Source organism: Podarcis pityusensis (assembly GCF_964106645.2).
Source record: "Podarcis pityusensis genome assembly, chromosome: Z".
NCBI lineage: Eukaryota > Metazoa > Chordata > Lepidosauria > Squamata > Lacertidae > Podarcis > Podarcis pityusensis.
This window is the reverse complement of record NC_138044.1, coordinates 15546380-15573764: the sequence shown is the minus strand read 5'-3', so window position 1 is coordinate 15573764 and position 27385 is coordinate 15546380. Positions and strand designations below refer to the sequence as shown.

The 27385-nt window shown below is 44.8% G+C and overlaps 2 protein-coding genes across 3 annotated transcripts in view; both read right to left on the bottom strand.

Moving 5' to 3' along the window:
- The window catches only part of QRFP (pyroglutamylated RFamide peptide), a 149132-nt gene that overhangs the window by 35018 nt on the left and 86729 nt on the right, over positions 1-27385 (bottom strand). The window lies entirely within an intron of this gene.
- FIBCD1 (fibrinogen C domain containing 1) overlaps positions 833-27385 on the bottom strand; it is a 74632-nt gene continuing 48079 nt past the window's right edge. The window contains exons 4-7 of the mRNA XM_080990644.1: positions 26452-26588; positions 6223-6319; positions 3097-3276; positions 833-2142 (exon numbers count right to left, since the gene is read on the bottom strand). Of these exons, the coding sequence (XP_080846770.1) occupies positions 1883-2142; positions 3097-3276; positions 6223-6319; positions 26452-26588 (674 nt within the window). The 3' untranslated portion in view covers positions 833-1882. The remainder of the gene's footprint in view (positions 2143-3096; positions 3277-6222; positions 6320-26451; positions 26589-27385) is intronic.

Genomic DNA, 27385 nt, shown 5'->3' with positions numbered 1-27385 from the left:
GCCAGAACTGTGCTTCGACACACTCCGACTGAAAAAAAAAGCACTGGACCTTCTGCATGCATAGCAGGTACTCTGGCACTGAGCTGCGGATGCTCTTGATGAACACAGGAAGCTGCCTTATTATGCTGAGACAGACCATTAGTCCATCTAGTTCAGTATTGTTTGACGCGCTTTGTCACATGATATTGTTTACAGTTTTCCAGGGTTTCAGACAGTGGGTCTCTCCCTGCCCTACCTGGAGAGAGATGCTGGGGACTGAACCTAGGATCTTCTACATCTTCTGCTTTACCACTGAGCTCTGCCCCATTGAAAATACAGCCCCCTCCTTGCTTGTGGCTCTTTCTCACAACCTCCAGTGTGTTTTCCTGCTCAGATTCTTTTGGATCAGGGCCTGTGGGTGCCTTGTTACCTCTGTCTCTCCCAACTTCAAAAGGACTTGCAAACAAATGTGGCTGATTCCTGTGGCTTTGAATTAGTTAGGCTGAGAGAAGATAGAGGAGTCCAGCTATGCCCGAAGGCTGGCCATTCTTAGTTTGCATGTCCTGGTGCAAATCATTACTCTTGACGTGCTGACTCCATCCTTCACCCTGGTGCTTAGTTTGTCCTTTTGTCCATAAGAACAGTGGGGCACCCTCCAGTCTTCATGCAGCAACACAAAGAAAGTGTTGTGACTAGAGATGTGAGAAGACATCCCTTTCGGTTCTGCCCTGTAGCTGTCACATGTAACACCGTTTCCATTCCGCTCCTTTTTGTCTTCCACCAAAACTACTCATCTCATCTGCTGTGATGAAATAATGTAACTTACACAATAAATTACGCAGGTGACATATGCTGTCATTACATTATCCCACCGCATTTATTTAATGCACAGGAAATGCAGTGCAGAATGGGGTGTGTGTGTGTAGCATAATCGGTTACAGATCATCGGCAGACTGGAAGCAACAACAAAGGCAAATACTGAAAATAATCGCTGGAATAATTTCTATTCCAGACAAGAAGGCGAAAAAGCAAACTGTTTCAGCAGTTCCTGCTCCTGTTTCCTTCAAAGTTCTCTTGATGCCCCTGGTTGTGACAGCGAGGCAAGCTCACACCAAATGAACAAAGGTTGGATATGTCAAGGATTCTTGAGTTGTGATTCCTGCTTCGCAGTGGACTAGAGTAGATTACTCTTTGAGTCCATCCAACTCTACGATTCTATGATCCAGGAGTCATTTTCAGTGCAATCCATGATGTGTGATTTCCTGACAGCACAGCAATATTTTCCTTTGGCTTTGCTTTGAAGCACTGTCAGTCATTCTCAGCACTGACACAAAGCCTTCCTTCCTTGCCATGGGTCTATTTCATCTCCTTCAGCCTGGCCTTGTATGTGAGCTCACCTTGCCTAAAGATCAGGCTGTTGTTATAAATAGCATGATTACATCTCTACTATGGGGTGGGATGCTGGATATGCTTGGACCACTAAGAGATTCACACATTCTAGGGGCCAGGTTCTTTGGCTATCGAAGCACCTCTCTTTTTTCATAATAAGAATAAGAATAATAAGTAGTCGTCGTTGTCGTCGGGGTGGGGGGTGAGTAAGATGGCTTCCATTGTGCAGCTGGGAAATCCTTCTTGCTTGTGTTTATATGGGAGACTTGTGGACTTAAGACAACCCTTGCTTTGGAAGAGGTAGAGCTGGCACCTTTGCTTCCAGGAACCGGCTGTGCACATCAAGGGGAACTCTTGAAGTATTAAAACATTGTTTGGTGGGAAGGGGGCTCTTTCGGGTCCTGCTGCCCCAGACTCAGACAAAAAACAACACTGAGCTACGGGGGACTGGGGGTGTGGGTGTGGGTGGGGTGGGGATAGAGAACAAGTAGGGTGATGTGGGAAGGAGACTTAGCTAATTCTCATCTCTGGCAGGCCGGATCTTCATCTCGGTGAACTTGAGGGAGTACTGCCAGCCTGTCCACGAGGACCACTCGATGCCATCGGCGTAGGAGCTGTGGTGGCCCTTCAGGTACTGCCCGTTCAGGTTGGAGGTGTGGCAATTGCGGTACCACCAGGCCCCGTGGTAGAAGGAGGCACAGTTGTTCTCTGAGTGGTCGTTGTCCAAGTCTTTGGTGGTGAACTTCATGCCATTGTGCTTCAGGAACGAGTCGCCTGCAGGGGGAAGGAGTCATTTGTCAGGGCGTGGTGAGGTCTTTGGAAAGGGCCACTTGGTGGACAGGGACATCTGCCCCCCCAACTCCACAGACAGCCTATTGAAATTTGCTCCAAAAGCTCTCAGCAGGTCCATAAGAACATAAGAAGAGTTTGCTGGAGGAAGCCAATGGCCCATCTAGTCCATCATCCTGTCCTCACAGTGGCCAACCAGATGCCTGTAGGAAACTCACAGGCAGGATTCTGGCACAAGCACACTCTCCCTTCCTGAGGTTTCCAGCAACTGGTATTCAGAAGCATTACTGCCTCCAACCATGGAGACAAAAGCATAGCCATTTTGGCTAGCAGGTGGCACCAGATCTGCGCTAGGGGTATTAATGTCAACATTCTGCGACAAAGTAATGGAAGGCTGAAAAACTAAAGGTGCAGTTTTTGGTGAGGCTAAACGAATGAACAGAACTGTAGCTCTACATTTTAGAAAGGGGTTTGCAATTCAGTTGAAATAAAATTTTGTTTTGTTTAACGTCAATAAAACTATAAATATTTGCTTTCTGAGTTAGTCCCTGACAGCTGAGAGCTAAATTCTTCCTTGCAAATTGGACGTTCCGACCTAAATGTTCTTTCTGTCAGGGTGAAATGTCAATTTCTGAACTGAAGTTTCAATTCTGAGCAGCTGTTTTGAAGTGGAAATTTGCCGTTCTGACAGGCCCGATTGCTCCAATGCTATTAGCACCGGTGCTGTTCTGGATATAATGCACGGTATTTTGAGCACAGAGCAAATGGCCTTCCTTCCTACCTTCCTTTTTTCCTGGTGATCCACAAAGAGGTATATACCCCAAACTTCCACAGCTATTCACAAACACACATCCCCAGTGCACAAATATCCACTGCACATGCGTATCTGTTTCCCCTCTCACACATATCCCCTCTGCCCTAGGCACCAGGCAAACTTACCTGCTGTCCCAGAATAGTCAGCAATAGTAACTGGATAGCCATCTTCCTCAGGGTCAACAGAGAACAAACCCACCGAAAATGTTCCATAATGTGCATAAGCTGTGCCATTATCAAAGTCCTCTAGGTCAATGCGCAGCTCGTAGCTGGCTTGCGTGGTCAAGGCATGGATCCTCTTCAACCCTGTTAAATGAGTTTCAAATCAGTTTATATGTGGGGCATGGATGTGTCCTTAAATACATACATGACTGTTTGTCAGACACTGCATTTTATAAACGAGGAAATACAAACTTTGGAACTCCCTGCCTATTGACATCAGACAGGTGCCTTTGCTGCACTCATTTCAGCACCAGCTATAAACATTTTTTTTTTTTGTTTAAGCAAGCCTATCCAGACATGTAGAATGCTGACATGTTTTAATCTCAGTTTAAACTTCTTGATTTTAATTGTATTTTGAAGACTTTTAAATAGCTGTTTTGTACTTTTTTACTGGCAATTTCGTTGTTTTATTTCTTTGTATACCATTTTGAGAGTTTGATATCTTTGGGTTTTTTTTGCAATCAAGCAGTACAGTGGTACCTCCGGTTGCGGACAGGATCCATTCCGGAGCTCTGGTCAGATCCTGAGGTTTCCACAACCGGAGGGACTGCTTCTGCGTATGCGCGTGTGGTGAAAGCCGGAAAAGTACTTCCGGGTTTGCTGTGTTCACATCTTGAAGGATACACAGCCGGAGGTGTGCGTATCCAGAGGTACCACTGTATATGCATTTTATGAAATACATAATTTGCTATGTTCTTCTTAGAAGGTGCAGCCTTTTCAGAAAGCAGCTTTCTTAAGGCTACCAAAAATATTAAAAATCAGACCTGCCTTAATGTGTGATTGGACGCGGGTGGCGCTGTGGTCTAAACCACTGAGCGTAGGGCTTGCCAATCAGAAGGCTGGCGGTTTGAATCCCCGTGACGGGGTGAGCTCCTGTTGCTCGGTCCCAGCTCCTGCCAACCTAGCAGGTCGAAAGCACGTCAAAGTGCAAGTAGATAAATAGGTACAGCTATGGCGGGAAGGTAAATGGTGTTTCTGTGTGCTGCTCTGGTTTCGTCAGAAGCGGCTTAGTCATGCTGGCCACATGACCCGCAAAAACTGTCTGCGGACAAACGCCGGCTCCCTCGGCCTATAGAGCGAGATGAATGCCTCAAACCCAGAGTTGTCCACGACTGGACTTAACTGTCAGGGGTCCTTTACCTTTTCCTTTTAAAATGTGTGGTGTGCAGATATTGGAGATTCAAGATTCTGCTCTGGGTAACTTAAGGGTAGTTACCCTTAAGTTACAAGTACGGAGATTCTGACACAACATCAGAAAGAACTTTCTGGTGGTAAGAGCTGTCCGACTGTGGAACCGACTTCCTCAAAAAGTGGTGGACTCTCCTTCATTGGAGGTTTTTAAGCAGAGATTGGATGTCCACCTGTCATGGATGCTTTAGCTAAGATTCCTGCATTGCAGGGGGTTGGACTAGGTGACGCTTGGGGTCCCGTCCAACTCTACAATACCATGATTCTAAGGATGTACAAACATAAGAAAAGCCCTGCTGGATCTGGCCAATGGCCCATCTAGTCCAGCATCCTGTTCTCACAGTAAACAGCCAGGTGCCCCATTGGGAAACCCACAAGCAGGATTCGAGCATAAGAGCAGCACATTCCCCTCCTGTGGTCCCAAACAAGTGGTATTCAGAAACTGGTATTACTGTCTCTGACTGTGGAGGCAGAACATAGCCATTATGATGAGTAGCTATTGATAGCCTTCTCCTCCATGAATTTGTCCACTCCTCTTTTAAATCCATACAAGCTGGTGGTCATCACTACATCCAGTGGGAGGAAGTGAAGAAGTCCTTTCTTTGATCTGTCCTGAATCTCCCAACTCTCAGCTTCATTGCATGTCCACAAGTTCCAGTGTTGTGAGAGAGGGAGAAAAACTACCCAATTCCTCCATGTCATGCACCAACTGGAAGTGGGGGTGGAAGAGGCCATGGGGTATTAAGAGCCCAGCCAACACAACAAGAAAAGCTACTGTTGGCTGTTGTGTCATGTGCTTTATCCACAATTTAGTCCCACTTCCCAGTCCAAACCTTCTCAGCCTCTGTTTCATGCAGCTTTTAGTGTGGGCCTTCAGAGGCTGAGAGATGGGATTTTGCTGCCTATCAATTAGGACTTGCAAAAGCACCTCTCCAGAGGTGGGTGCTGAGTGGGGAGAAGGAGTCCTGCTGATCATTTCTCAATTAAGAGGTGATTTGGGGAAACTTGTCATTCGCCGTGAGTGATGACTCCTTCTCTCCCTTTTTCAAACCTCTCCTCCATCGCACCTGGTGTTCTCTTTAATTACCAGTAGTTTAAGTTATACTTGCAGGCTGCAGGCTCCTTAGGTAGAAATCATCTCCACAACATGACACAATAGCCAACAGCAGCTTTCCTTGCAAACCCCAACAGTTTTGATTCAGAGGTTTCTGCTCGCTGGTGTGCAGCTTATCTAGGAATGGGTCAAGGCCGGCATAACAGGGAAATTCCAAAGTGAACAGGTGCTTGGAGCATTTGGGACTTTTTGGTTTTGAGAAAAAAGCAGTAGGAGGCAACATAATAGAAGTTTGCAAAATTATGCATGACCTGGAGAGAGTGGACATTTCTTCCTTTCTCATAACACTGGAACTCATGGGTATCAAGTGAAGCTGAATGATGGAAGGTTTGGGACAGATAAAATAAAGTCCTTCTCTATGCATAGTTAAACTATGGAACTCACTCCCACAGGAGGCAATGAGGACCACCATCTTGGGTGAGCCAGTCACTGCCTCTCTGCCTAACCTACCTCACAGGGTTATTGTGGGGATCAAATGAGGACTAGGACCTGGGAGACCTGGGTTCAAATCCCCCACTTGGCCATGAAGCTCAAGGGGTGGTGCCAGTCAATGCCTCTCAGCCTATAACCTACCTTACAGGGTTGTTGTGAGGATAGGATGAAAAGGAGGAGGAGAATCATGTGCACCACATTGAGCAATTTGCTGCAAATGGTGGGCTAAAAATAAATAAAGCCACCTCTCTGCCTCTTCCCCAAAGCTGTGATAATAAAGGCCAAGATGCACATACCGAGCCAGTGTTCTCCAGTCAGTTTCCCAAATCCATCCCTGTAAGCTTCCCACCCGCGGAAGAAATTCACGGAGCCATCCTCACGCCGCTGGAAGACCTGTAGTGGGAGAAATCAGTGCAGGATTAATAAGAATGAGTGAGAGAAAGTGTGTGTGTGTGTGTGTGTGTTCACGGGGGGGGGGAGGCGGGGGCGAGCTTCTGTCAGCTTTGTCTCTGCCTCCCCCATTCACAGTCCAGTTTGAATAGCGATGGTGCTGCTTTATCAGATGAAAGAGCTGAGATGCAAACTAAAAACCCCGTTAAATTGGCTAATTATGTTGGAGTGGTTCAGCGAAGGGGACTCTGAAGAGGCTTCCTGTCAGGATTAATAGGGAGGTTGACACTGAAACCAGAAATGTTATGTTACAGATATGGCGGCTATTAATTTTCTCATTCTAGGCTATCACCCAGGGAACTTTCTTCCAGCCCAAGGGCCACATTCTCTCCTGGGCAACCTCCTGGGGGCCGCAAGCCAGGCTGGGAGGGAGGCAAGGGGCATGAGCAGAGTTCAAGGGCACATTCCAGCCAGGCAAAAGCACTCAAGAAGGATACAAAGCATAGGTAGTATGGAGCCTATAGAAAGAAGGAATGGCTGAGGAGGAGGTAAAGCCGGACCGGAGTCCCAAGGGTTGTATCAAGAGCTCTCCAGGGATGCACTTGGTCCCTGGGACTGTTAGGTTTCCCAACACTGTTGTAGGGTTGTTGTTTTTAAAGTAATGTGCAAAGCAGACATAAGAATATAAGATGATCCCTCCTGGATTAGTCCAGTGGCCCTTCTAGTCCAGTCTCCTCTTCCCACAATGGCCACTCAGATGCCTGTAGGAAACAAGCAAGCAGGAATTGAGCACAAGCGCCCTCTCCCCTCCTGGGGTCTCCTGCATCTAGTCTTCAGAAGCATGCCTGCAGCCCGTGGAGATTAAGCATAGCCACTGCAGGTAGTAGCACAGCCCTCTCCTCAATGCATTTTTCTAATCCTCTTTTAAAGCCATCCAAGTTGGTGGCCACCACTGCATCCTATGGGAGTGAGTTCCATTTTTTAACTATCCTCTGCATGAAGAACTACTGAATTGTATTCTGATTTTGGATTGCCAGCAGATCTCCCCTTAGCCATGTGTTATCTTATGATTCAGTGTTTTATAACTCGCTAAACTTGCTGTTGGGTACATGACCTCCCTTCTGGTGCCCACGGTCTGCTATTTGTGAATAGTGTGCCAAGTGATAGGGAAGCCCTGCTGTGTTGCATTTGAACCACAGCGTCTTATAGGCAAACCCTATATAATGGTGAACGTGAACATTTCAAGCTGGTTTTCATTTCTGGGCAACAGGAGTTTTGATTAAAGATTAAGCAATAACGAACTGTGCATTTACCGGTTCGCCATACCCCCTTCTGCTGTAGTTCTCAAATTAGCCAAGTGAAATGTCCTCCTTTTGGTACTTTTCTTGCTTAATTAAACTTTGATCTGTTGGCGGGAGAATCAAGAAAATACCTCCTGTGTCTGCTACTCACCATTAATTAAGCGTCCATCCCCTGATTTAATGAAGCAGGGGCACATTTTGACTGGAAGGGCACCAAAAGGAAAGTTTACTTTCAGAACAGCTGAGTTCTCAGATCACTGGATGTTAGACCGTGACCTAAAAGGCCTTTCAAAGTTGCCCATACAAGTACAATGGCACATCCATTTACTTTAAAGCGGCATTCTGGTGATGGTAACCCTATTTCCACTGGTGATGCCAATATGCCACCATTACCCTCAGGCTAATAATGGTTGGAGGGTTGGAACTGGGGTATTATTTCTAACAGTGGCAGGGAACCCTTTTCTGCTGGAGGGCCGCATATTATGGGCAACCTTCCAGGTGCCAGATGTAAAAGCAGGCAGACGTGAACTTTACCTCCATAAACTAAGCTAGTTTCATATGCACATTGAAAGCTGCTTATACCGAGAGTCAGGTCAATGGTCCATCTATCTCAGAACTGTCTACACTGACTGGCAGCAGCTCTTCTTCTTCATATGTGTTACTTCAAGACTGGATTACTGCCATGTGTTCTATGTGGGGCTTCCCTTGCATTGATCCAAAAGATGGAGTTAGTGCAGAATGCTGCAGCCTGGTTGCTGACAGGACTGAGACATTGTCAGCATATCACACCTGAGCTCAGAGATCTGCACTGGCTGCTGTTTTGCTACCAGGCCAAGTTCAGTGTGTTATTATTATATAAAGCCCTTAACAACTTGGGACCAATTTACCTGCAGATGGTCTTACCTCATTTATGCCCACTTGACCATTTCATTCGGCAGAACTGGCGCTCTTACAGGTGCCACATAATACCCACCCTGCATTTTTAAGTAGCGTGGCAGCAACTCCCTGCCTATTTGTATCAGGCAGCTGGCTTCATTGTATTCTTCTTAGCACTGGCTAAAAACATTTTTGTTTAGACAAAGATGTCCAGATGCTTAGAAAGTTGATGTGGGTTTTAATCCGTTTTCAGTCTATTGTTATTCTCACCCTTCGAAAGTATTATGGTTGTTACTTTTCCTTTCTTGTTTTATCCTTTCCTTAACCTGCTTTGAGATTTCCTCCCCTCCCACCCATTTTATTTTGTTTACAATCAAGCAGTTATAAATTTTATGGAACAAATAAATAAATACGTGGAAAGGCAGTATTTTGGGTATAGGGATCCCAAACAGTACAAGGCTTTTTAGCTTGAAACCAGCAGTGGGGGAATCCAACTGGCATCAAGGGAAGTTGGGAGGTTCACTCATTCTTATTCCACCCATTACTGCATTCTGTGCTGGACTCAGTTTCCAAACCAAGAAGCAAACAGCTTCTGACCAGCTTACTCTCTGTACATTTGTCCAAGCCTCTATTTAAAAACAAAACAAAACAAAAAACCCACCTAAGCCAGGGATGGCCACCATTTCTGTAGTTAGTTTTGCAAGTGTGTGAAATATTTACAGTCAATTGCATTGGGTGATAGGGAGTTGTAGCGTTCTGTGGAAGTGTGTGTGGAGGGGGAGGGGAAGAATTATCTCTGACTGATGTCCTCCCTCTCCTGTTTTCTTCCCATGAGCTGCACAAACATCCCCCACCACCAAAGCCTTTTGCTATGGATGATTCTTCCTGAACAGATTCGGGCAATTTCATGCTGCATAAACTGCCCATGATTACATTATTGCAGTATCTGGAGGTTGAGCACCACCGCGGCCAGCATATGCTTCAAAATCCTGATGTGTTTCTGTTGCATCACAATGGAACATTGTTAAGGGGCAGCCAGGAACTGGGCTCCCCACAGTCTTAGTCTGGGGTTGTGTGCTAACCTGGACAGAGAGGAAAACATGGATGGATTTATTTATTTTTTTAAGGTGGGGAAAACAACAACAGCATTTTTCTTTTCTTTTGCAAGGGCTGTACTTCAGTGGGGGAGCACATGCTTTGTACAAAAAGGTCTCTGGGTCCATCCTCTGCATCCTCAGATGGGGCTAGGAATGTCCCTTTCCTGAAATCCTGGAAAGCTGTTGCCAGTCAGTGTGGACTATACTAAACTTGATGGATGAATGGCCTGACTCAGTATCAGACAGCTTCATGTGTTCCTACTTAATTCAATCAATACTTAAGAACATAAGACGATCCTCGCAGGATCAGGCCAGTGGTCCATCTAGTCCAGTATCCTGTCCTCACAGTGGCCAACCAGATGCCTATGGGAAACTGACAATCAGAATCCGATCACAAAAGCAGCACCCTCCCCTCCTTAAGTTTCCAGCAACTTGTATTCAGAAAGCTTTGCTGTCTCCAACTATGGAGGCAGAACATATCCATAATAGCTAACAGCTATCAGCAGCCCTCCCCTCCGTGATCTTGTCTAACCCTCTTTTAAAAGCATCTAAGTTGATGGCCATCAGTGCCTCTTGTAGGAGCAAGCTCCATAGTTGAACTATGTGCTGCGTGATTTTTCAGAACAATGAGGACTAGAATCTTGTTTATTGTGGCTAGGGGAAGGAGATAGCTCAGTGGTAGAGTGCACCATTTGCATGTAGAGAGCCCCAGAAGAGGCAGATTTAGGGGGGCATGACGGGTTCAGTCGCACAGTGTGCAGAGAGCATCAGGAGCACTGCAGGAAGTAAATTGACACTCGTTCCAGCAACTTTTGCTTGTTGGCCTGCACAGTCCTTTTCTGTGGCCCCCAGAAGGCTGCTTAGAAGGAAACATGGCCCTTGAGGCTGGAAGAATTGCCGAGCCCTCCATTAGATGCTCCGCCACAGCTCCAACCAACTTTGCAAGCCCTAGTTTGGAGGCTGTGACATGATGCTCACTCGTCAGGCTCGCCTCTGATCCAAGCAGTACTTACCTTCTAGAATTAGAACCCTTAATTTTTATCCCTGCATTGAGCGCTTGAGAAGCTGCCTTCGCTAAGCCCCTTTGAAAGGGGCTTTGGGCCTGAACAGTTTGACGGCTGAAGGACACTTTTGCTGGAATGGGGCCCAAAGCTGATTGCTAATGGAGAGCTTTTCTTGGCTCCCACATCAGTGGGGCATGGGGAAGGAGGGAAGGTTATGGGAGCAGGAGATAATGCAAGCTCCTTCATTAAGCTGCTTTGACCTCAGGCTGCAAAGTAGGCCAGTTGTCCACGGCACTGATGGAGGAGGGTTTGGAGGGGCTTGAGTTGCATTAGCAGAGAGCTCTCCCTCGCTCTCATTCTCCTCTCCGCAACCGTCCATGTAAAGGCCTGATTACACAAATGCCTTGAGAGATTAGTGGCCCGAACAGCTTTGGTGATAAATGCCTCTTTGGTGATTATCCCCCTTTGTGGAGGTGCAGAGACAGCCATGCATGGACCCCAAAGTGGCGTACAATGCCACAGCCACAGTTCCTTTGCCCCTCAATATGATTTGTTATTTTTCCTCCCCCAGAGCTGATTTCTCTGTGGCCATGTGGGCTAGAAACCTGAATCTGAAATCAGGGGAATTTGCCACCCCTTTTAAACTTGCCATCAGTACGTCATATAAGAAGGTCTAACGGGATCCAAATATGTCTGGTCACAGCCACGGAGTCCCAAGCAGATTAACACAGCCATCAGGAGGAAAAGGGGCTGTGACGTTTTGCTAATAGCTAAGGTGTTGCGGTTGGGTCTGTATCCCTGAGGACTTAGTTTTATTGCTGGATCACAAAGGGAAAGCATTCATAGCTTCAAAGACAAGGGTCAAGAACTCAATACTCAAGTGTTCTATTCCAGGGTCAGAAAAGAAATTGATGTTGTTTGGTAAGGCTGCCAAGCTATGATTGAAAAACCAATGGCTCCTTAGGCAGTTCAGAGACAGGCTGTGCTGGGTAAATTTGGGGAATGGTGGCTGAATACTACTAGGGTATCAGATTCCAATATCATTTTCTTCATAAAAGATGGCTTTACACACAGGTTCACGTCTGCCCACCCCCGGCATGGCCACAAAGAGGAGATCGGAATTTTCTGTTTTAAACTGAACACACTTTAGCATGCCATTCCAAACTAATCATAACAGTGGTTAGTCTTAACCATGGTTTATCAAAACAAAAAAACAAAAAAACACACAACAACCTTGTAAACCACAGTTTGAAGTCATCTTGTTCGTACAAACCATCATTAAGATTAACCACAGATTATCCATGTTCAGGCATCACAGCAACCAGTCAGTGGTACAAACTGGACACAAAGCTTTTGAAATTCTTGCAAGCTGTGCCAGGCAGTGGGAGGATGCAAGCCCCCAAGATCAATGCAACTTGTTTTTGTTTAGCATTGCACCTGGTTTAAGCCACAAGGGGGTTGGCAATAGTACTGTACTTATTGGAGGCAGACTACAGGAATCCTGACTGCAGGGCTTACTTATCTCCTGATTCAACCCCAAAATTTACATGTGTGGGTTTCCTGCCTGCCCCCGGAAGTGATCAGTTGTGACCTTCCTGGAGATTCTTGCAGTGCATTTGAGCATTCAAGCAACTGGCCTCAATCCCCCCCCCCCCACTGCCCACAAATCATCCAGAGGGTGACAGCAACAGTTTTAATAACCAGGGACCACTCAAGAGTGTATTGCTCTGATACTGCATTAACTTCACTGGAATCAAGGACTGTCACTTATGCGTCAAAGAGGTGCACATATATTCATAAACTGTGCATCTGCTCTTTTATATGCATAGGTCCAGATTTAGACATACCGTAATTGCTATAATTGAAATAGACTGCATTTCACCCAAATGGAGAAGGCTGTGACCAGGTGGCCTCTGCCTGCCAGGTGCTCACCATTGACGGACAACCACAAAGGCCCTTCCTGCTCTCCCCTCTTTGGGTCTGTTAACTTTACAGCCCTTCGAAACAGAGCAGTGTCCTTCAGCCTTCAGTCCCCAGCGTTGCTGGACCAATTCAGCTCCCAGCATCCTCCCAGCAAGTAGCGAGAGAGAGAAACATTTTTCAGCCTCTCTCACAGCACTAGAATTTATGGACAGCTGATTCAGGAAGGATAAAAGAAAATACTTTTTCCACACAGCACATTGGTACACTATGGAACTTGCTCCCACAGCAGGCGGCGATGGCCACCAACTTGGATGACTTTAAAAGAGGATTAAACATGGCTATCAAAGATTAATAGCCATGATGACTGTAGCTCCGCCTCTGTGGTTGGTAATGCTTCTGAATAAAAGTTGCTGGAAACCTAAGCAGGGGAGATTGCTCTTGTGCTCAGGTCCTGCTTGCAGGTTTACAATTGGGGCACCTGTTTGGGATGACATATGGGTCTTTGTTCTGATGCTGCAAGCAAGTTCTTCTGTTTTTAGTTTTGGGGGAAGCTGATCTGAGTACTGTACATCCTCATCCCAGAAGCTAGTTATTTGTTTATTTCATAACATTTATACACTGCTTGTTTTTTTGTTTTTATAAAAAAAGCCTCAGACTGCTCTACAAAAGGTAAAACAGAAAAATCAATAAAAACATCACACCCATACAAAAGTTAAAATACTAAAACAGATGGAAATCACCTCAACATTCTAAGCATCTGGCTAGACTTGTCTAAACAGGGATGTTTTTAGCTGCTGAGTACAGTGTAGGCACCTGCTTGATCTCAACAGGCAGGGAGTTCCAAAGTGCAGGTGCTGCCACACTAATTCACTGAGTTGTAACGGATGTGGAATGGGTATTATGTGGCACCCTCAGCAGTGTCAATTCTGCCAAAGCAGTTGAGTGCACACATGTTGGGGGCATTCCAGATTCAGATGAGAAAAGATTGTTTTCTCATTGTTAGATTCTATGCAACGGGTATGCAGCAACTTTTTCGTGGATCATTTGATAGACAAAGCCTGTTCTTGCTTTTTCTTACTAGATCAATTGGGTTGTATCCAGTGCTATTATCCTAGAAAAAGAGGTGCTGGAACTCACAATGAACACCTCACTTGGAAGGGTGTATTTTAAAAGTTTAACAACCTATATTTCCATCCTTTACTACATATTTTGAGACTTTAAAACTCTGCTGGGGTTCTCTCAACAAAGAGTATGGGCCTCAAACTTGGATCTTGGCATCCAGGAATTCTCCTTTTCTCTCTCTTTTGCACCAGTAAATATTAGCCAGTCAGTCCATATGCCAATGTTTGTCAAGTTCAATGTACTGATGGGCTTAACATACGAGGTAAATAGAACTAACTCTCTTCCCTGCTTTGCTGCCTGGGGGCAATTCTCACTCGCTGCAGGCAAGTAGCTATTTCAGAGCCTCAAAGAATCGTGAACGTTCTGTACATATTTTTTTGTTGTTACACATCTCCCCTTCTCTTTTCACTTGGCTTTCAAGCTGCAGGTGAATTGTGTAAGTTTTTTGACCAGTAACTAGAGCTTTTAGAGTGTCATTGAAACAAGAGTTGGGGTAAAGATATGAGTCAAAACCAAAACAGGAAATATAAATGGCCATGTCTGGGGGGATAGTTAAACACCAGTGTCACTTCTGAAAAGGAAAGAAAGGAAGGAAGGAAGGAAGGAAGGAAGGAAGGAAGGAAGGAAAGAAAAGGTGGCATGACAGTGCAGTCAAAACTGAATTGACTCAGAGGGTCAAAGGAGCAAAACCTAAGTTTGTTTTAACATGTGTAGTGATGTGTAAGAGGTTCTGTCAGAAGCCTACCTTGATTTCTTGTACACGAAGAAAATTCTCCCTCCTTCACTCATGAGGTTCTGGCTATCCTCAAGAGTCCATGTTGGGATTGAGAGAGCTGGATTGGAATTGGTCATCTGAGGGGCATAATGTAGCATCATAGAATTGCAGAGTTGGAAGGATGACCCAAAGGTCATCTAGTCCAGCCCACTGCAATGCAGGAATCACAGCTAAATAATCCCTGACAGACGACTACCCAACCTATGTTTAAAGACTTCAGATGAAGAAGAGCCCACCACTTTCCAGAGTAGTCCTTTCCATTGTGTCAAACAGCTCTTACATGAAAAGGTTCTTCCTAATATTTCTTCAGAATCTTGTCATTTGAATCCATTGGTTTGGGTCATACCTTCTGGAGCAGCAGAAAACAAGCTTGCTCCATCAGACATCTTTTTAAACAACTTGGATGAAGGAATTGAGGGGATGTTCATCCAATTTGCAGATGACACCAAACTGGGAGAGGTAACTAATGTCACAGAAGACAGAATAGGAATTCCAAATGACCTTAACAGATTGGAGAACTGGGCACAAGCTAAAAAAATGAATTTCAAAAGGGACAAATGTAAGGGTCTGCACTTAGGCAGGAAGAAGCAGCTGCACAAATATAAGATGGGTGACACCTGGCTTACTATCAGTACATGTGAAAAGGATTTAGGGGTCTTGGTAGACCACAAGCTTAACATGAATCAACAGTGTGATGCAGTAGCAAAAAGGTGCCGGTACTCACCATGAAGTTGTTACAGTAAGTGCCACACATTTAACCAGTGCTTTACATCTAGGGAAATGGTGCCGGTATTGCGGAGGATGTTGACAAGCTGGAATATATGCAATGGAGGGCAACCAAGATGATCAGGGGGCTGGGAACCAAGCCTTACGAGGAACGGCTGCAGGAGCTGGGTATGTTTAGCATGGAGAAAAGAAGATCTGAAGGGTTGTCACATGGAAAACTGAGCAAGCTTGTTTTCTGCTGCTCCAGAGGGTAGGACCTGAACCAAAGGATTAAAATCTCATGAAAGGAGATTCTGGTTAAACATTACAAAGGAGTTTCTGACGGTAAGTGCTATTGGACATTGGTGGCTCTCCTTCATTGGAGGTTTCCAAACAGAGACTGGATGGTCATCTATCAAGGATTCTTTAGCTATGATCCCTGCATTGCAAGGGTTGGACTAGATTATCCTTTGGATCCCTTCCAACTCTACAATTCTATGATTCTATGGTCAAACACACTGGGACCCTGCCAGAGAAGGGCAGCAAATTTTTTTGATGATGATGAAAAAGAACAATGGGATAAGTGAAGGCTATTATGGAATGCTCCAAAGGTGTGCACAAAGAGTTTCTGCAGGATATGGAAGAGGACAGAAAACCAATGCAGGGATTTGAAATAGGATATTTATGATTATAGGTGGGAACAATTCTGGCAATGAACTATTTGATATTGCCATGACCGAGGAAGACTAGGAAGCAATAATGCAGCAGAAGGCAAGCAGAGTTCTAAAAGATTGAGAGGAGATGGGTTTTTGCAAAAGTGTGTAATTTATGTAAGAAGTTCACACACAATGTTCACAACAGGACCAAATGAGATGGAACAGACCTTGGCTTGAGTGCCATCGAGACCAAAATGGAGCATAATTTGCAGCTTGTCCTACCATAAGTCTGAAGTCCCGAAATGCATTTATCTGGGCCCTCTTTCACATCTTTGCCCTGCGTGGTCAGTCTGATGCTCAAGGTCTGGATTTAGCCATGACATGTCTAGCATGCTGACAGACTTGTTGAGGCATTTTGCTGCCAGCGTGTTGCCTTGATGTTAAAACTATTTTCTCCTCAAAGCTGAGAGGATCCTGCTGACTGGGCTGGCTTTAAATAGGCACATAAGTATTGGAGTTATCATCTCCCACTGCCCTTTGAGAAGTCGCTGTTTCAGTCCTTGGAGCACTTTTGAAGCTGTGAGAAGGTATGGAGAAAGGTGGCCTTTCTTAACCTTTTCATGAGTGACTCCATCCTTTTCTCCTTCAACTCTTTTTCTCCAACCCAGATAGTGGTGAGGGGGAAACAGGGATGAGGTTGCCATTTAATTTTAATGATTTTATTAAGGTTATGTTATTACATTTCATCGTCAAAACTATTATATATAAAACATTCTTGTTTCCTAAGAAGAAAAAGAATGAAATATAAAGGGAAAAGAAAAAAGGAAGTGTATAAGGAGGGAAAGAGATCAGGGTTTTTCCCCCCCAGCCAGAACTCGCCAGAACTGTTCTAGCAACTCTCAAGTGGGCAATACTGCCATTATAAGAGAACAACAGAGGTGTTCATAGTGAGTTCCGGCACCTCTTTTTCTTGAAAAATAGCACTGGAAGGGATAATAGAACAAACAACAAAAATTCTATAATGCTGTGTATAAATTAAAGGGGGAAAATATATAATACACTGGCATTCCAGAAATGTAAGAATAAGGCCCAACATGGCTTAATAAATTTGCTTTCTTGATTATTATGTATTGCATTTTTATTATACAGTATATGAGGGGGTGTGGCAGACTCCCCATAGTCTCTACATTCAGTGGAGTGGCAGAATCTGAGCAAAATCATAAATTCCTGAATTTAGCAAGGGCTGGGAATAACACCAGCAAACTTCTTCATGAAGCCAGCCTGGTGATGCCTTGCTGGGGGTGGGTCATTGAAGAAACGATGGTGCTGATAGCCAGCTATCAGCCCTCAATGGAAGTCATCAACAAGACAGAAGGCTCTGCCAGTCACAGAAGGAGGTTGCCAGGGTAACAAGGGAGGTGATGTCACCACAGGAAGAGAGGGTGTCCTTTTACAACTGATGTTTTGGGAGCAGGGGTTTCTGGGAAGAAGGAGCAGGAAGTGGGCAGAACTCTATGCAGGGACTGAAGGGCAGCAAACTAAAGGGCTGGGCTGGAACAGGCAGCTAACAGAGAGACACAGGGATGGGGCTTAAGGTACCTCTAAATCCAGTGCTGCACTGCTTGGAAGGACAAGCCCCTCTTGGGATGTCTCTCTCTCTCTCTCTCTCTCTCTCTCTAACTCAGGTGTAAACATGCGTGAATAAACCATATTTCTAAGACACTTCAGTCTCCGTTGTGCCTGGTTTTTCCCAGGTAAATGCGAACCCTGGTTAATTTCCAAGAACCTTGAAATCTCTTGCTGCCACTCAGTAGAGGTTGGGGTGGCCGGTAACAATATGTAAGTTTCATAATTAAGGCAGTTTGCCAGGTTTTCCTTAACTGATCAGATATGGCAAGAGGGTCTTTATATTTCTACTTTGGGGCAATACACTGTTTTGCTGTTGTTAGCGGTGTAGTAGTCAGCTGGAAATAAGTACTAATTACTTTAGAGTGAAGCATCAACAGGAGAGTTATTTTAAGGTTTCTCGGGAGACATTGTCGTTTAATTTGAAAAAGCATGTGGCAGGGGGGAAATGCCTGCCTTCGCTAATTACAAGTGCATCAGAAAACTAGTTCCTCTTGAGCATCATATATTTTGTCAGAAGTGGAAAGTCTATAAACATCTGAAGTTTCTTTATACCGAGTGAGACCAATGAACTCAGTCCTGTATGGACGGACTGGCAGCAACTCACCAGGAATGCAGGCAGGACTATTTCCCCTGCCCTACCTGGAGATGCCACTGGGGATTAAACTTGGGACCTTTTGCATGTAAAGCAGATGCTTTACTACTAAGCTACCACCTGTCCCCTAAAAATAAAGTAAGATTCTAGTCCTCATGGTTCTGAATAAAGGGCTGAATTAAATAAGAACACAGGTCCATCTAGTGTGCTGTTGTCTGCACTCCTGGCCACAGCTCTCCAGGGTTTCGGGCAGCCCTAGCTGGAAATGTTAATAATAATAATAATAATAATAATAATAATAATAATACATTTATTTATACCCTGTCCACCTGGCTGGATTTCCCCAGCCACTCTGGGCGGCTCCCAACAGAATATTTAAAATACAATACAATGTTGGGGATTGAACCCAGGACCTGCTCTACTCCTGAGTTACAGACGTTCCTGTTGAACATAGGAAGCTACCTTATACTGAGTCAGACCATGGGTCCATCTGCCTTAGTATTCTCTACACTGACCGGCAGCAGCTCTCCAGGATTTCAGGCTGGGAGTCGTATCCCAGTCCTACCTGGGGATGCCAGGGATCGAACTTGGGAACTTCTGCATGCAAAGGAGATGCTCTACTACAGAGCTGCAGCTACCTCCCTGCTCTGTAGCATTGTGGTCACACGGATTGAATCTCAGGTGCTCCTTTTTGCATGTGGCACAATGTGGATTTATGTGGCTTGTGCCATTCTTTGAATCCATACAAAGCTTGCATCCAATTTGTGCTCAGTTTATTTGTCAGAGGAGGAAACCAGCAAGCCCTCAAGAAGCTGCATGAATCTCCTTCCTCAGCATGTCATGGGCTTCGCTGGCAACCTGAGCTGTAGATGAAGAAATTATATGATCTCATCCAAAGGGATTTATAGAGCAGCATGAGCAATTTAACCTATGTCCTGGCTCCCAGTAGGCTCTCAGAAACTGTGGAGTGGGGAGCATGTTGACACAGTGTGAGAGACACAACCTGTTTATATCCTGATCTGGTTCAGACAAATTGATTTGACTGTCCTGGAGTAAGTATGGGTTAAAAAAGAGAAAAAATAGCCACACATTTATCAGAGCAGTTCCACAAGCAGGGCGACTGGTGTAATTGTATTCAGTTCAAATTTAAAGATCCTCCTACCTAATTTGCAATATATGAGCCAGTGTGATGTAGTGGTTAAAGTGTCAGATTAGGACCTAGGAGACCCAGGTTTGAATCCCCACTTGGCCATGAAGCTCATTTGAGTGACCCTGGGCCAGTCTCTCAGCCTAACCTACCTCATAGGGTTGTTGTGGGGATTAAGTAAGGAGGGGGGAGAACCATGTATGCCACCTTGAGATCCTTGGAAAAGAATGTGGGATAGAAATACAACAAATAAACACATTCATTGATCAGCATTCACAGTTAAATTTTGCAACACACTTCTCTGGCCAAATATTGTGTACAAAAATGCATATAATAGGGTAAAGTGTGCATAAATGTGTGGAGAGTAGTCGTGGATATAGCACACCCAAGTGCATTTTTTTGTAATGTGTGTGGATTCAAATGAAGGTACAAATAAGTAAATGTAAAAATATACATATAAATAAATGAATGTTAAATAAATAAATAAATAAATAAATAGCTATTTTTAATAGCTAGCTAGCTGTGTGTGTACATAAAAATGTATGTTTTGGGGGAAATCTAAACTTGGCAGCAGGGAGGTTGGGAAAATGATAAAGCGAGAGAAACAAAAACTGACATCCTTATGCGTAAGTTTCCTTCCTTTTCTTGAAGAGCTCCAGAGCCTTCAAAACCCACCTTTCAGTTCCTCCCTCACACACTGATGTCTGCTCATTTGGGCTCATTTCATTTACCTCACAGAATTGCCTTAGTGAAACTCAGGTTTCCCGCCTTAAAAATATATATATATTAAGAAAATAGCTTTAAAGCTTTTAAGAACTACATCGCCAATCACTATCTGCTCATAGGATCCCATTTCGTTTCCCTCACAGAATTGCTCTTGCTACATGTTCCTGAGGATCTGGGTTCAGTTTCTCACCATTTTTTGTTTTTAAAAGAGCATCAAAGTGTTCAACAATTGCAGGCAAAATTTGAACATGCAAAATTTCCCCCTCCAGTAGAGAGAGGAATTTCTGGTATTTACGTAACTGTTAAACACAGAGAGAAGCTCTGACAGGCAAACAATACAGCTGGTCACCAACAGGGACTGTCCCTCTTATGGACACAAAACTGCAGCCCTCTCCCCTCATCCATAAGGACCTAGTTCTTGCTCTCAGCTGAAGCTGGAGTTCCCTAGGCCGCATCATTCATTCCTTCACACAGCTCTCTGATTCTTTAAGCCATGGACTTAAAGAGACACTGGGTAATTTGCTTTTCTGGAAAGGTGCCATTCACAGCCAAGCGACCGCCATTTCTAACTCATGTCCTCATTTTCTAGGGTAACAAAGGGCCTACAGGTTATATAACTGCAACTATCAGGATTATCAAGTCAGCTTTGTATACTTGGATTTTTTTTATGTTGACTTTCTCCAGTTTCACCTTCTTAGAAACGGAGGTGAGGCCTGGCTTGGCCTGGCCTAGTCTGACCGATGAGGGATTCCCTTAGTCCTCTCACAAAGCACCAGCATGCTGACTCTGCACAACTTGCTGCCTTATTTATTGGCACTTATGGATTACTTGTCTTCCTACAGATATAAAAATGTAAGGCTGCCAACGTGCAACCCCCATTGGAGGAGTTGTAGTGCCACATCACAATTCTGGATTTGCGTGAAGTTGGTGAGCAGGGGAGCAAAAGAGGAGGCAAGTTTTTAAATGGTGGTTTTAAACAACAGCATGGGTTTAAATAAAGCTGTTTAATGTGGTATCATAGTGCTTTAAATGTATGGCGTGAGTGTGATCTTAAGTCAGAGTCATTCTCAAGATGATCAATGGCCTGGAAACCAAACATTATGAGGAACAGTTGAGGGAGTTGGGTATGTTTAGAGGAGACGAAGCGGAGACAGGACAGTCATTTTCAAATATCTAAGCTAAAGGGCTTTCACATGGAAGATGGAACAAGCTTGTTTTCTCCTGCTCCAAAGGCCAGAACCCGAACCAATGGTTTCAAGTTACAAGAAAGGAGATTCTGAATAAACATCAGGAAGAACTTCCCGGTAGTAGGAGCTGTTCAAGAGTGGAATGGTCTTCCTTGGGAGGTTGTGGACTCTCTTTCCTTGGAGATTTTTAAGCAGAGGTTGGGTGGCCACCAGTCATGGAAGCTTTAGTGGAGATTCCTGCATTGCAGGGGGTTGGACTAGATGACCCTGAGAGTGCCTTCCAACTCTACAATTCCATGATTTTATGAAATGCAAAGTGAACAAAATTTATCCCTATCCCTATCTGGCAGGAGGAAAGACAGCAAAACAAAAATGTTATGTTGCTTATTCAGATAAGCCAAACTATCCCAGGCTTTATTTTCTCACCTCGGGGTAACCTGGCTGTCCGTAATACCATGCCCATGTGATTTTACCACACACCAGGTGCAGAAGGTGTGATAAAATGGTTTGCCTCTCTGGCAGCTCTTAATTTTACAATCCACTCTCATTTTCAACCCAAACGCTTCCATCGCCACTAGCCACAGTGTTGATGGCAGAGATTGTGTCTGCAAGTCAAGAAAAATGGATGGGTCCCAAGTGACACCCTCTGCTTCTCCTCTTAACTAACGAGCTGCGATTGAGTCCCCAAACAATTTGTTCTGACAGGTCTTTTGCTCCTGACCAGTGTCTATAATAGATGTGTACGAGAGTGGCTTGAACAGAGCAGGGAGAAGATATTATTCACATCCCTCATTTCCTCATGAAAAGGGTGCTGGGCAAATCGTACATGATGTTTTGTCAGGGATCTGGATTGGAGGAGCTGCCATGAATCAGGCCTCTGACCTGGCGATCGTAGTGTATGCTTGTAGACATCTGCCAAGCTGTCACCAGCATCACACTGTCTCCTGGCCCTGATTTCAGTAGAAAGACATATGCAGATGGCTCTGTCATGTCACCATGGCTACTGAAGTGTAGGTGGGTTCAGGCATAACCCAAAGACCAGATTTCAGCTCAAAGGGATTTATTGTAGCAACAGGAACAAGACTGACAGGGCCCAGTATAAACATCTTAAGACGGCTCAGGCGAAACACAAACCCCACCTGTGATAGGTCGCCTTAATGCTGCAATTAGAGAATCACAACACTGGCCTATCTCAGCAGGGATTGGTTGCCTGCCAGCTATTAACAATGTCATTGGAGGGTTTTAGACTCCTCTCTGTCTTTTGTTATGCAGATGGTTCCTGAGCTCCAGGAGGCCTAGGCCTGTATTGCATGCATACAGCCTAGCTTTGGTCTACAGTGCCTGGATACATAACAGCTTCTTAACTGTCCACCTTCCCTGTAGGCCCCAGTAAACAAAATATGATCCCTCACTCAGTTTTCACTATGCAATCATTTAACATGTAGAGTTGGAAAAGGTTTAGAAAAGGGCGAGCAAAATGATCAAGGAGATGGAGTGCCTCTCTGATGAGGAAAAGTTGCAGTGCTGGGGACTTTTTAGGGGAAAGATGTTAGAGGTGGCATGATAGAACTTTATAAAATTATGCATGGCATGGAAAAAGTGCAGAGATAAAATTCTCCTTCTGGAAACTAGAAGATTCAGGACAGATAAAACGGAAGAAATTCTACATGCAATGCAGAGTTAAACTATGGAACTCACTCTCACAGGAGGCAGTGATGGCCACAAACTTGGATAGCTCTAGACAAATTCATGGAGGATTATTTTATCAGTCTTTATTAGCCAAAATTACTCTACCTCCACTGTTGGAGGCAGTATGCCTCTGAATGCTGGGTGCTGGGAATCACAAGGGGGGGGGGGAATGCTGTTGTGTTCAGGTCCTGCATGTAGGCTACTCGCGGGTCTCTGATATTGCTGACACACACAATGTCCCTTTATGGATATGCCACCACGATGCATGAAAATAAAAAGAGCCAGAGACCCAGCTATCCCAGCATCTTGTTCTCACAATGACCAACCTCTGGGAAACCTGCAAGAGAACCTGAGTTGCAATAGCAGCTCTCCCCTCTTATGCTTCCCAGCTACTGGTATTCAGAAGCAAAGGAGGGAGAAATCAAAATAGCTGTGTTGGATTAGGTATGTGCCATTTAGTCCAGCATCCAGTTCTCACAGGGGCCAACAAGGTGCCTCAATGGAAGAAAGCCTGCAAGCAGGGCCCAAGCACAACAGCACTCTCCCCTCCTGTAGCTTCCAGCAACTGGTATACAGAAACATTGCTGCCTCTAACATTTGAAGTAGAACATGCCCAATATTTCCATTATGGGTAGTAGCAGCAATGCTCCTTCCATGGCTGTGTGTACAGTGGACACTCAGGTTTCGAATGTGATCCGTGCGGGATGCACGTTCGCAAGCCGCAGCTGTGCGTCTGCGCACACGTGGGTTGCGATTTGGCGCTTCTGCGCATGCGCAAACCACGATTTAGCGCTTCTGCGCATGTGCAACCGCTGAAACCTGAAAGTAACCCATTCTGGTACTTCCAGGTTTCAGCAGTCCATAACCTGAAAAAACGCAACCTGAAGCGTCTGTAACCTGAGGTATGACTGTGTTCCTTGTACACCGTTTTGAAATCTGAAGAGTGCCAACCTGATTGTTTGACAAGAGTGATTTTTCTACCACTTCTTAAAGCCAGTTCTCAGTATCAGCCTGTCTGTAGGTATCTCCTACTTCAGCTAACTTTCTGACTTTTCAAGTTCTCGTATGAAGCTGCTCTTGTTACGATTTGTGATTTTTCTGCTCCTGTCTCGTTGCCTCACTGTTTTGGCATTTCTTCAGCCTCGTTCATTAATTTCTCCAGGCTGGCGTTGTTGACACAAACTAGCCCCCAATCTAGCATCTTTGCCATAGACATGAATTGCTGTGATGACCCCAGCGCTCTCTGGGAAGGTCACATCTATGACTCTCCTCCCAGAGGGGAAACTTGTTAAATTTCTGCCAATGACTTCATCTTGCCTTTAGAAAATGGCAGGTCAGGAGATGGAATTGCGTGTTAAGAGCCACTGATAAACCTTCAGTCACTCTGTTGTGTCTTAAGTTCCAACACCCTTAGGGTACATGCCCCGAAACCACTTCATGTGGATCAGTTACTCCTTAATATCACTTAGCCACCCTGTTATTTTCCTGGATACTTCTGCCGATGAACTCTTTAGCCCAGCTGAAAGTTTTGCTTTCTTGCCATTTGCTGAAAGTGGAATGAAAATCCCACTACTTCATTAGCCAGTAATGGTGATCTAGTTCTGAACTTTTAAGAAATCAACCTTTTAGTTTGGCAGCACCCATGGTTTGGAACTCCCTGCCTATTGACATCAGGCATGCACCTTTACTGTACATTTTTCTGCACCTAAAAACATATTTGTTCTAACAGTCCTGTCCAGATATGTAGAAACTGTCATGTGTTTAAATCTGGTTTTAGCTTAAACTGTTGGTTTTAACAGTATTTTGATTTTTTTAACATTCATGTTTTCAATTTTTTATGATTATTTTAATGCTTGTTTGCAAACCACATAGAGGTTCTACCTACAATCAAGTGGCACATATGTTTGGAAGGGCTCAGAGGTTGAGCACGTGCTTTGCATGGAGAATTCCCAATGCAGTTTTCCAGGGAAGGTTGGGAGTGTCCCCTGCCTGAAACCCTGGAGATGGTTTGGGGAGAGTCAGTGTAGACAATATTGGGGTAGATGGACCAGCGTTTTGACTCAATATGAGGCATCACTTCCTATGTTTTTATTTCAATCAGCTCCTTATTCAGAACCATGAGGATTAGGACCTTAATTCTAGGGAAGGGCTGTACCTCAAGGACAGAACCATGTTCAATCTCCAGGTACAGCTGTTGGTAAAATAGAGCCAGATGAATCAGTTGTCTGAATCCAAGTCTAAAGCACCTTCATATGTACACAGGTGCTGTGCAGGAAATAAACCAGAGCACTCTCCAAGGCTGGGCTCTTCTTTCTGGGAAACCACATTTCTCCCCTGAGCTCAAAATGCAAGACAGAGCCATGGGCAAAATGAGGGTATGGTCTTGCTTATAAGAGTGTTGTGGGTATCTAAGTTCCTAATGAACTGTGAGAGTCTTTCTCCATGCACAGCTCTGCCCCCACCTTCTCGGCTGTCTGCTTGTCACACCAAGCCGCAATGAAATCTAGAAACTAATTTTATGCCTAGAGATAAACAAACAGAACATCTAACCATGCTGGCATACAGACCATCAAGTTTAGTACACAAACCCTGCTTTTTATGTGTGTTCCATTAATAATAAAGTCGGCATTATCACAATATTTTGCATTTACTCTTGTATAGATTTATTTCCCATCTGCTCCTCTCCAGAAATGAGTTTATTTTACATCGGCGTGATAATGCCAGGGAAGGTTTGTTTTATGTATATTATTTCAGAACCCCAAAACATAGAACAAAGTACAGTGATAGCAAATGCCGTTTGTTCTTCGTTAAGTCCTACCTACTAAAAAAGTAAAAATCGAAATCTCATTCCATCTGTGTCTTTCCCAAAATGTTATTGTTGAATCCAACTAAGTTCTAGTTAGAGTAGACCCAGTGAAATTAATTACAGTGGAATCCAACTCCCTTCAGCCCCAGCCAACATAGCCAACAATCCAGGTTGATGGAAGTTGTTGGCAACATTCATTCACAGCACACATTTAAAGCATTATGATACCACTTGAGACAGCTGTGCCTTCTCCAAATAATTCTGGGAGCTATAGTTCATTAAGGGTGCTGAGAGTTGTCAGGAGACTCCCTTTTCCCCTCACAGAGCTACAATTTCTAGGGTAGTTTAACAATCTGTGAGGGAGATAGGGGGTTTCCAAACAACTCAGCACTCTTAATGAACTACAGCTCCCAGAATTCCTTGGGGGAAGCCATGACAGTTTAAAGTGCCATCACTGCACTTTAAATGTATGGCATGAATGTGGCTGTCATCTAGCAACAACTGGAAAGGCACAGCATCCTGGTCCCAGCCACAGGGTGCTGAAAGTCTGGAAGCTGAGCTGCCATCCCATTTCCAGCTTAAACCAAAACTGTGCTGATCAGATGCTGTTAAATTGTCCATATCTGAAAGCACCCTCAGCATTTGCCCTGGCACTGACTGGCCCTGTGCTCTTGCTGCAGTGAGGCCCACGGTTCCTCCATGCCCAGAAGGCCCTGCCCATCAACCCACAAAGGATGCCAGCTTCTCTTGTCTCCTCCGTAAGCTCCCAGAATCTGTTCCCCATCATTGCCTCTCTGCTTCAACCTTGACGGAAGGTCACATGCTTTGACCAGCTAAGCCAACGGGTCTATTACTCAAACCAATGCGTCAAAGAGACTTAAACAGGCAACAGATCCTTACCGTCCACCCGCCGCCATCCGTCGTCATGTCACAGTAAACCTGGAAGCCTTCAGGGTAGTGAGTGGGGAAGACAGAAAAAACACCGTCCTCTTGTTGTCCGCTTGCATAGATGTCAAAGCAGTCCCGAGGCCGAGAGCCTGCAGTGAAGTGTGGGGCAGAAGTGAGTTGGGGGGAAGAGAAACAAGAGAGGTCTAATTAATAGACTAAATTACAACATCACTGTTTGAGCCCTTGGCTCTGGACTCTCGCCTATTCCAACTGGTTGCTGTCACTAAGAGAGACTTTGTTCTGTTTCCTTCTAAGCTCTGGGCAAGTGGAGTTCTGGCAGAACTCTTGTTTCATAGAATCATAAAATTGTAGAGTTGGAAGGGACCCAAACAGTCATCTAGTTCAACCCCCTGCGATACAGTTTCTCTCTCTCTCATTTTTAGGGGGTTGATTCGTGCAGAAACAAAGCAGTATGCTACATCTGGGACTGTGTGTTTTTTTGCTCAGAAGAATCATAGCTGAGTGGTAGAGCATCTGCCTTGCGTGCAATTGTTCCCAGATTCAACCCCTGGTGTCTCCAGATAGGTCTGGGAAAGACCCCCTGCCTGAAACAGTAGAGAGCTGCTGCTAGTCAGTGTGTAGAGACAATACTGAGCCACATGGATCAATGAGCTGACTCACTATAAGGCAGCTCCCTATGTTCCTACAAAAAACGCAAAATGCAGTTCTATCTTACCACTGAGCGTTCACTTGTGCATGTGGGGCTGAATACCCACAATTCCCTGTGAAGAGGGACTGATTGCTAAACCAGTCTGGGAATTTTAGCTCTGTGAAAGCAGTTAGGGGTCACCTAACAACTCTCAGCACCTTAACAAGCTACAGTTCCCAGGATTCTTTGGGGGAAGCTATGGCTGTTTAAGTGGCATGAAACTGCTTTAAATGTGAA